This window comes from Girardinichthys multiradiatus, chromosome 22 (assembly GCF_021462225.1).
Source record: "Girardinichthys multiradiatus isolate DD_20200921_A chromosome 22, DD_fGirMul_XY1, whole genome shotgun sequence".
NCBI lineage: Eukaryota > Metazoa > Chordata > Actinopteri > Cyprinodontiformes > Goodeidae > Girardinichthys > Girardinichthys multiradiatus.
Window position 1 is genome coordinate 18,974,863 of NC_061814.1, and position 10,790 is coordinate 18,985,652.

The following is a 10,790-nucleotide window of genomic DNA, read 5'->3' on the forward strand; positions in this document are numbered from 1 at the left end:
TGTGACAGCTACCTGCCAGTCTGTGCGTAAAAACGGTCTTCAAACTCCTGGAGGGTTTGGTGAAGTCTTCGTTTCTCTAATCGAACCATCCGGAGATGATCCAGTAATTCTTGTCTGCATGAAAGAAGATATTTTGTACACAAGCATTAATGCACATGCTCTGTCATCTGCATAAAGGAAAGTGCTTGTAAATGTTCCCAGCTTAACCATGTTGCCATTCTTTTCACCTGAATTCCCTTTGTCTGATGTACATACAGGCCTCCTACACATTTTTAAAGTCAAAAACCTCAAAATGGCTTAAAAGCTTCATTCCCCAAATCAAATTTTCAGTCAGTTTTCGGTTAATTTTTAAAATGTAATATACACTAGGAATTTATTGCCAAAATATTTCCACACAAAAGTGGCCAGTTGGTTGATGGATGGACAGATGGATGAATAGAGAGTAAGAAATTGCCACCAGCTTATCAGTTTGTGGTAAAAATCACAGGTTCTTCCTTGTTATCCATGGAACCTTTAGAGGCATCTGAGCATGAGTCCATCTGTGGTTTCCCAGTCATTAGCTCAGAAAAGCAACAGCTGCAAATGTTTAAAATGTTAAACTCACGTACTGATGAGGTAGATGAAGATCAAAAACTGATTTTATGGTAACTGGTTGCATCTTATAATAAGCACTAAAAGCACAATAGTTGGAGCAAATACTTGTAAAGAATGCAGATATTTATCTTATAGTGTCTTCAGTTAGAGGCTTCTTCAGATGTGCTGTAAGACGGAGCGCTACAGAAGATCCTTCCTGCCCACAGTCATCAGCCTCTACAACGGCTCTTTGAAGAAACCTACATGATGAGCTACAACATTTAATTTCCCTTTGGGATTAATAAAGTATTTTTGAATTGAATTATAGACAATGAGACACAGAATAAAGACTGGAAATAGAAATATATTCCATGCCTCTTTTCCCAGATTTATTCAGGTCTGGGAAATACTTCACATTTCATATATTTCATACTTGACTGCATGGGAACCAAATAAACAGACATCCAAAATGTGAACTGACTTTATTTATAGAAGATATTTATGTCAAAGGGGGAATATTCCATTCTCTCTTGTAGCGCACAGTAAGGTAACCAGACCCACCATACAGCCTGCCTGACCTGGAAATGTGACAACTAACCTAAAGCAAACCTTACCTAAACCCTGGTTTGTTTTACACAGATACACCCACAAATATACCTGGATGCTTCATGTAGTGTTGTCATTGTGATGATTTGTGTCTGGAAAGTCTTCCCCTCATCCAGCGGCGACACCAGAGGCGTTTCTGGCTTTTCCACAGAGGATGGAAACTGGGACTCTTCTGAAGACATCCACCTGGGTGTTTTTAATTGAAGTGGCTGCTGTCTGGGACTATGCTGTTTAAAGTGCTCTTCATCAGAACCCTCCTCTTCCTCCTGTGTATACACCCCCACCAAAAAATAATGAATTTATTGTAAAGAACATGCTTATTGAGCTGTTCTTTAATCTGTTAAAAACCAGCAGCCTTGCATGATTAATAAACAATTTATTCCTCTAAGTCTAGTTATGTGCATACAGGAGGTGGTCATTTTATGTAGCACCTATATTTGACCACTAGAGGGCACAGTGACACTATTGCTCCAAGCCTGGCAGCTGCTTCTTATGGTAGGAGAGAGTAAGAATTTAAGATCTGAGTTACTGATTGGGTTGAACTGTAACTCACAATGGTTGTAATGGCTGCTGTGGAAGCAGAAGAAAGCAGCTGCTTGAGCAGGCGGTACCGCTCATAGAATGGTTTCATCGGAGTCCGTTCCTGCCTGGTGGTCTGAAATTACACAAAAGAACTTTGTTTTGTCCAAATTTTATTAAATTCTAGTCAAATTAAGAAAGAGCCATAAAGGAGAACTTTTATAGAGAGGATGATTAAAACAAAAGTTGTGTCATACTGGGCGTCCATGCAGACCCTCAAAGTACAGCAAACACTTCTGCATGCAGGTTTTCTCCATGCTCAACTGGAAATGGGACATCTCCTGCACACACAGCACAGTGAAAATCAATAGGCATATAAACATAATAAACATATTTGCATTTTGACATCTTGTTTAAGTTCAACTCTAAACTTCATTTGAAATAATTGTATTAGGGATGAAAACCTTTCTACAGGGCCAACCTTAATGTTGTCAGGCAAACCCAGCTCACTCCTCCGTTCCCTCAGTCGGTTGGTTATCAGGTTGACCGTTTCCTCCACATTTGGTTTGTTGTTGCTGTTATTGTTGATTGGCTGAAGCTCAGTTCCTGTTGGCCCTGACTCGCACAGGTCTATATCAGTCCTCCAGTTTTCACCCGTGGGACTGAAACCTCTGAGTTCCTTCATTCCCGACTCTTCTGACTGTTTCAGATTCATTTCTGGAGAGCAAGAAAAAATGTCAGATTGTTAAAGTAAAATGAAAAGCATTGTAACCTGCTTTTGTCAAATGTGAAGCACTTTTTATATTTTAAAGCTTTTAACAGTAAAATATTCCTTTTTCTGTTTTGTGCCTCCAAGGTTTTTCTTTAACCTCGTTGTTGAATTATGACATAAATAGTCCTATATAAACACCTGAAAACTGAAAATTTCACAGTAGGCAACCTCATCAGCAGTGATGTAACAAAACTAGCTTCCAGGTACGTCTACTCTGCTCAGATTTTGACAGATTTTGATCATTTGACTTTTCGCCTAAACAATGATGATATCTGCCCCAAAGGAGCACCATTTGAGGTAAAATACTGCCCAGCAGTGTAATGGTGAGATCATCGTGAGTGTGCATATCCATGGTTAAATAACTGACCTTTCAGCTGCTTGCGGCTCCTGATGAGCTCCTTCATCAGTTTGGCCACTTCTGGATGAGAAGCCTTGTCATTGTGGGCAGGCTGAAAGAAAGAAAAATGTGATAATTAACAGCAAGCCATTTTTGTAAACTTGCTTCATAAAAGATACATTCGTGAAGCAAACTATATTTTTCCAGTTTACCAGTAGATGGAATAATTTGTTAGATTTAAAAGGCTTCTACACATTTTAATTTCAAAATTCCACCCTTTTCCGGAGTCAACATTTCTTCAACAGGAACAAAACAATTTTCTGTGAGGCATAGGATGATAGGCATAGGGTGAGATTTTTGAGCATCTGGCATCTGGACAAAAGTAAAGCTGCTTCAGTTCAAACTCTATAACTCTTAAACTTGCAAAGACTTTTACACTGGATTGTCCAACACTAGAAGCAATTTTATTAAAGAGTGGTTATTCAACATTGGTTCTTTTCTCAGTTTGTAAAAAAAAAAAAGAAAAAATCTAAAGAAATAAAAGTTGTGGTGCTTTTCAGTACTTTCACCACATCCAGTCCAAGAACCACAGGTCCATTCTGAGTTTAAAGTTGTCTAGAGCCCAAAAAAAGAAGTGAAATAGCCCTTTTTTGACTTCTTCTAATAATTGTCTGTCAAAAACCATCATACTGATGGATAAAATGTTGATGTGACCAGATATAATATGGTGTTTAAACATAAATCAAAGTAATCTAGTACATTTATTAAGCATTAATAGATTTTTCTCTTTAAAAAACGTCCAGAAAATCAAATACTAAATTCTATCTTTTTTTCTATACTAATCAGCACCTGAAAATTGATTCAGACTAATTCATGTCTCATTGCCATCAGTAGCATCATTTTACAGCTTAAAAATTTCACATAAATCAGGTCAAATAATGTGACAAATTGTTAGGAACAGTTCCATAGAAACTACATTTTTAACTCTATCCAGGCCAGCTGGTTTGAATTGACCCGTACCTTGTAGTGTCTGTCTTGTTCAAAATGTTCCTCAAATCGCCTGATCTTCTTCCTGAGAGTGTGAATGTGTCTGTTGAGCGTTGAGACGGACACAGAACTTTCTATTTGACCTGGAGGAACACTACAGCGAGCCCTGGAGAGGTGAAAGCCAATAAGCCTGTTAGTAAACCATGCTGGACAGAATCTCTGTTCGCGTTGCACAATAAATACAGAGAAAACAATGAAAAATCTGTTCTAGCTGTAAAATGATGGATCTCATTTAAAACAACTGTCTTACATGCGTATGTGCTGCGAGCAGGGCGGTGACGGGGCTGTATCAGGGTCGAGGTTGTAGCGTAGGCTGTGACTGAGGCTTGGACAGCGCGGCGAGGGAACAGGACAATCACCAGGGGTGAAACGAGACAACAGCAGGCTGGAGTAAGGGAGCGGTAGGCTTGGCAAGCTGTCTTCTCCCGAAAGTCCTTCTGAACTTGAGGCAGTGGACAGAACGGCGCTGGACTCTGATAAAGATGGAGATGAGTTATGTACGATAAGACAGGGAGCAAAGACAATGTATCATCTGAGTTCTATAATAAGAATAAGAAAAATAAGGGTTAGGTCTGGTACGTTAAAGAACTGGTACCAGACAGGAAATATTAACAAGATAACAACAGAGACAAATTTTCTTATTTATTGAAGTTAATTATAGTCACTATCTTAATATCTTTTGTGTTTGACAAATATGTGGCAAGCATCACTCATCTATTAAGTATGGTTTAAAAGAAGATGCACATTGATCTTAGCGATGCATCGCTCCTGGCTGACACCGATTTTAAGGTCTGATTCGGATTTTTTCCCTAATAATTAAAGCACCTAAGAGAAAAATGTGCTGCAGGTTATTTAATAAAGGTATTAGTTTAAAATGCAACATAAAATGAAAACATTGTAATTATATTCCCACTTATGCATCAGTGCATATGTCTCTAATCTTTCTTTAATTTCTTTAAATGAAAAGAAGTGAATCAAAAACAGACTGTTGGCTGATGCGCTCACAGTCCAAAAATATTCTGAGTTTTGATGCATTTAATACAGAGAGAAAAAAATCAGATTTTCCCTATTTGACCTGCCGATCATTGATCAGAACAATCGAGGGAAAATTTGATGATTCTGATCTCTGCTTCATTGATTAATGTGTCTAAATAAACAGTTAAACTGGAAGCAAAGTCTTAGTCAATAAAGTATTTAAAATGTTTTGATTCTCCCTTGGCATCCACGTTCACCTCACTGTGAATGTGGGTTTAATAATTAATTTGCAACGTTCTGCAGCATCAGTATCACTTTAGTGATTCTGTCTTACCTGCTTGTGATGAGTCAACTGTGTGCTGATGCTGAGATGATGACAAAGCCAGTGTTTGGATCAAATGATGTCCCTCAGAGGGAGAAGGCTGCTGCCGAGCAGGTGTGTCATCCTGAGCTCGGGGGTCTAATGAGTCTGATGAGTGTCTTGATTCAGCCTCCAGGGCTTGGAGCTTGAGGGAAGGACTCTGAAAACAGAAGCAAAACATGTTCTCAGGGCCGTAGAGAGCAAATGACTGAAGAGCTCGGGAAGGAGCGCCGTGTAATTGAGAGAAGGCAGGCTTTAGCTCTCATTCCTTGGACATTTTGGGAAGTCTTAGGAAACAAATCCTCTCCTCTGGTTGGACTGTGGTTGGAAACAGACTTTCAAAATTAGGTGAGCTGATCGGTGAGCGAAATGTGAGTCAAAAAAGAAGAAAGCAGCTCTGTAAGTGAGATTTATTTAAGAAAAAGAGACTTTCCCCTGTTTCGCCACAAAAGTTCCACAGTTGCAGTCAAATACGAGGTATTCTCTGAGCCAGGCGAGTGAGTCAGATTCTTGAGGTGCACCAGTATCCAGCAGCACACTTTAATTCCACCACTGCGATCCCTTATCCATGTATTTGTATCTCTTAGTGCCTCTTGAGAATCTTTAAATTCTTCCAACCGGCATTCCCGACACCTCTGCAGTCGAGCAGCCTCCACATGGATTATTCATAGTCCTCGGATGAAGGGGCGGCGGCTGTGGGGATATCGCTTGGGTTGCTGCATGCCGTGTGGGTGCGTGCGCAAGAGAGGAGAGAGGGACTGTATATGACGAACTGTTTCCACAGCAACATTGTCCGGCTGGGTTAAGTAATAGACGTGATGGAGATGCGGGGAGCGACTGTGAGGTCAAGCTTCTTTGTAAAGCAAAGTCATTTTGGACAACATATTTTAGTTGATCTGACTGCACTTTAAACATCAGCAGCAGCAGCAGCAGATTTAGACTGAGGTTCCTCTCGCTCATCCTCAGCAGCTCATTCATAAAAAAAATAAATAAATAAAAGGCTTGTGCGTCATACAGAGGAGGTGGAAGGATGTAAGGTGAGCTATTATTACAGCACATAAACACCTACAGGCAGGCATGCACTAACATCCACACACATGCAGGGGTTTACAGAAAATAACTTTAGGTATCACCTGTCCTGCTGCCCTAGATGCTATTTTTTTATGATTCAAGGCAAAAAAAAAAAAGGCCGTGAGGAAGGAGAACTTACGTCATAGCTGCTGTTTGTGCCTCTGCAATCATTATGTGTGTCAGAGGAATCACGGCATCTTTCTCCTCCTCCTTTGCTCCTCTGAAGGCAGAGAAAACACGACCAGTTATAAAGCCATACGCACATACGTAAAATGTATTTCCCACTTCAAGATTTCAATGTCACACTTAAATGTTTTGGATTATTATAATGTTAATGTTAATATCAGGCAAAGCTAACATAAGTAAATATTAAAGTTATCAAATGATTTTATTTATAAGGTGAATAAAAGCTATTCAGCCCAACCTGATGCTATGTGAAATATAATCCCCCCCAGCATGAAACTGGCTAAAAGGTATCAAAAAGCAACACACCGTGCCCCGATCGAACAGATGGGAAACAAATTAACGACATCCATCAGTCTGGAAGGCATTACAAACTCATTTCTAAGACAAACCACAGAGAGAGCCATTATCCACAAGTGGAGAAAACATGGAACAGTGGTTAAACTTCCCCGGAGAGTTCTGAGTCCCAGACTTGTTTTGGTGCAAAATGTGTGCACCAGCTCAAGAACAAAAGTAAAGACCTTGTGAAGCTTTTGCCAAAAGCTGGTAAGAGAGTCTAGTTTTCCACAGTGAAATGAATCCTGTCTCGGCCTGTCTGAAAGCCCTCTGAGCAAGGACGAAGGAATTACCCTAAAATCAAAATAAACAAACCTGATGAATATAAATCCACAACATTTTCAGAGTAGAAGTTCTGTAGTCTGATCAAATTAAAACGAGAGTGCTTGGCTAAACTGAGGCATTTTAAGAAAAAACGCTTGAAAGCCTGAAAGTGCCATCCCAATTGTGAAGTACGGGGTTGGCAGTATCAAGCCGTAGGGGTGTTATGTGGCAAGAAGGACTAGGGCTCTTCATAAAAATATATGGCATCATTAGGAAAGAATATTATGTGCTAATACCGAAGCAACATCTCAGGACATCAGCCAAGAAGTTAAAGCTTGGGTACAAATAGTCTTCCAACTGGACAATGTCCTAAATCATATTACATAATTAGTTAAAAAGTGAATTCATGACAACAAAGACAATGTTTTGGGGTTGCCATCAAAAAGCCCTGATCTTATTCCCATAGAAAATGTATGGGCAGTGCTAAAAACGTGTGCAAACAAAGCAGCCTCCTAACCTGACTCAGTTACAGCAGTTCTGTCAGCAGGAATGGGCCAAAGTTCCAGCAAACTATTGTGAGTAGCTTGTGGAAGGTTACCCACAATGTTTGACACAAGACACAGTAAAAAAAGCAATTCTACCAAACACTATGGAAATGGACGTAAACGTCTTTCTTTAAAGAAAGCTAAAACAATTCTCTAAAAAATCCACTCTGTCTCATAACTCTGGGATTTAGCAAATAGAAATAATTTCAGTAATCCAAGCTGATCTAAAACTGAAAACCTTCAGCCTGATTAATGTGGATCAGAGATAAAAGAAAAATCGTTTTACCATGTATGTCAACAACTGGTTTTAACTGCATACGTATTTATTGATTTATTGCTCAATAGAATCACTATAAAAACATTTCTCTAATAAAAGGTTATTCTTAAACCAACATATCATTTAATTCCAAGGATATTAAGGTGGGATAATTGAAATCTAAAACTATGAAATGATTTCCAGAACACAGCCACTATTTTGCAGAAAAGCCAGTTTACCTTCCACTGGGACACCGTCACTTCATCTTTGGTCTTGTACTTTATGCAGCACAGTAGGCTGGAAAACAACCATAAACAAGCACCATGAACTGACACTGACAAACTCGATCAATCACATTTGATTATGTATCAGGGGAAAAAGCAGGCCTGAACATTTGTACACCGACTTTTGTTCTACCTCTGGCTACAGTCCATGTCGCTTAAATAACAAACACAGTGGACACCGTGTGTATTACAGTCAATACTGTATTGGACCTGCTTATAAACAGGGCTGTTTTTAGATCTGCAGTCAGAAGGCGCTGATGTTAACATGATGGATTGTTTATGGCTCAAATGAATGAGGGGTAACTGAGATGGCTGGTCACTATGGAGAGATACTTGGGCCAGCTTGGTGAGCGTGCACTAATGCGTTCTGTGAAGATGACACAAAGAGAAACTCAGCATCCCGCTACTCTAAGTCAATCTAGCATAGTGAGTCGGTCTGTTCCACGTGAGGCCCTGCAGCAAGTCAGTGTTAGTTGGACTGGGATCATATCAAAGCCATGACTGTGAGCAGCACTGTGTTCTGATAACCTACTTCTAAACTGACTGCGGGGGTCAGCCATGACCTGAGCTGAGAGGAAGAAAAGCAGGAGTGGAGGGGCAGGAAAAACAACTATAGTATTCAAAGAGATGAGATCTAAATAAATCTAACAAACCTCTACTGCTACAAAAAAAAGCCTATTTACTAGTGTTTAAATTCTCATATTTTAAATACTTAAACCTAACTGCATTGTTATTTAAAATTGATCTGACAAATTCCAGTTACTTCTTTGAGTAACTGGAAATAAGGGAAAAATAATATATATTTTTTAATAATCATGGAGTTTTAATTCACCTCTCTGTGAGCTGACTCTGTGTGTGGATGTGGCCTGGTGACTCATTCGATATGCAGCAATCTGGATTAGGTGAAATCTGTCCTGTGCTGGCGGAAACCTGAAAAAAATATTTAATCCATATTGTTCAACCTTCGAGGTTATTATTTAATTAATTTAGAATGTATACTGTTGAAGTTCTCTGTAGGTTGTTCTAAACAAAACCTATTAATAAATGTAACAGACTGCAAGAATATGTATTGTTGACTGAGTTTAGTCAGAGAATAGTTGGAAATATAGGTGCACACCGAAGAAGAGTTGTCTTTAACAGATGAAGACTCCTTCTCTACTTCTTCCCACTGTTTCAGCATTGATCCAGTGTTGGGTTGGGGTCTCTGCAAAGATACCCTGGTGACAAAGAGGAAAAAGGGGTTAACTAAACAGGCAAATCCTATCCAAGCAAAATCATTGGTTTAAAATGGGGTTATCTCTGTAAATAAAAATTCACCAGTGCATGGTAGGCTCTGTTTCAAAAGGTTCCCCCTGCATGCTTTGAAACTGTTCATTCTGTGACTGTTGCTCCGGCACCAGGTCAGTGTGGCTGGAGAGCACGCTGCCTGTTTCCTGCAGAACCTCCTGGTTTGCAGTCACCGCTTGAATGTCAGTGTTGACGTCAGAGCTGGTTTCACAAGCCTGCACCAGTGTGTCACAACTTAAAAAACACAGAAATAAGAGGACACACACACAGAAAGAGATAGACAAAGCAAAATATTTACTTTTGATGATTTCTTTCTTTCTTTTGTACAAGTTGTAAATGATTTCTCTACAGATTGTTGAATCAGTCAGTTAGTAGTTTGGCAACAGAGCACAGATAAGAGCTTTGTTTCTGCAGCTACACATACAGAAAGATGCACAATCGAACAACCCACACAAGGCAGATCCTTTATAAAATGGTGTTGATAACTAAGAATGATTAAAAAGTGTAAACAGAAAAAAGAAAATGTAAATAAATTATTATACAAAACCTTGCAAAAGTAACCTAACTTCTTGTATCTTTCCACATTTTTGCATATTAGAACCTCTAACTCCGTGCACTGAATTTCATGTAGGGGTAACAAAGAAACGTGGGTGAACACATATGCACACCACACATTTCAAGTTTTTATTTGAGCTGGTCTGTCACGAAACATCCTAAGAGTTTATTGACAGTTATGGCTGTAAGTATGAATGTGGTATTGGAACAAAATCAGCAATGCTAACAGGAAGCTTTAAATACAGTAAGAATGCACTAAAGTTACTATTGTCCAATTTAACCTAGAAAAACCTCAGGTAAACAGAAAACAATGTTTAATCTAAATCTACATAACAAAACCTCCTAAAGCTCTGTATCCCAGCTCCTAATCAAACACAGAATCCATTCTGGTGCTCTTCTTCCCTCTTTAAACAACTTCAATCACAGCCAAAACACAGTGGTAAAAATGAATTATCAAATAGCAGAGGGTGTTGATAACACTTACTGTGATAAATGTTCAGCAAACCATTATACAGCTGAGTCACCGATTATCAAACTGCAGATTTCTTTGCTGATAGAAACCAGCACACTCAGAATAGTTTTATCCATAACAGGAAAAGGTCTCGCATTTGTTCACTCACTTGTGGTGGACCGTTGATCCACAGTTTCTGTCGCTGACGCTGAAGCAGATCAGACACCAGAACATTTCTTTTCTCAGACTTACAGCAGCATCAAATACAGACAACGATGCAGCAAACAGCCTGCTGCTCTGGACAAAGATGAGGACGCAAAGAAAAATGGGCACAGACAATAAAGGCTTAATGGTCACAAAAAAGCCCC

The 10,790-nt window shown here is 39.3% G+C and overlaps 1 protein-coding gene across 1 annotated transcript in view; it reads right to left on the reverse strand.

The window, feature by feature from the left end:
• Positions 1–10,790, reverse strand: part of LOC124859137 (protein FAM13A-like) — a 27,469-nt gene that overhangs the window by 648 nt on the left and 16,031 nt on the right. Inside the window, exons 7-20 of the mRNA XM_047351702.1 lie at positions 9,447–9,650; positions 9,247–9,346; positions 8,962–9,059; positions 8,085–8,142; positions 6,401–6,481; positions 5,164–5,350; positions 4,105–4,327; positions 3,828–3,960; positions 2,838–2,919; positions 2,180–2,415; positions 1,956–2,039; positions 1,733–1,834; positions 1,231–1,445; positions 13–114 (exon numbers count right to left, since the gene is read on the reverse strand). Coding sequence (XP_047207658.1) covers positions 13–114; positions 1,231–1,445; positions 1,733–1,834; positions 1,956–2,039; positions 2,180–2,415; positions 2,838–2,919; positions 3,828–3,960; positions 4,105–4,327; positions 5,164–5,350; positions 6,401–6,481; positions 8,085–8,142; positions 8,962–9,059; positions 9,247–9,346; positions 9,447–9,650 — 1,905 coding nt within the window. The remainder of the gene's footprint in view (positions 1–12; positions 115–1,230; positions 1,446–1,732; positions 1,835–1,955; positions 2,040–2,179; positions 2,416–2,837; positions 2,920–3,827; positions 3,961–4,104; positions 4,328–5,163; positions 5,351–6,400; positions 6,482–8,084; positions 8,143–8,961; positions 9,060–9,246; positions 9,347–9,446; positions 9,651–10,790) is intronic.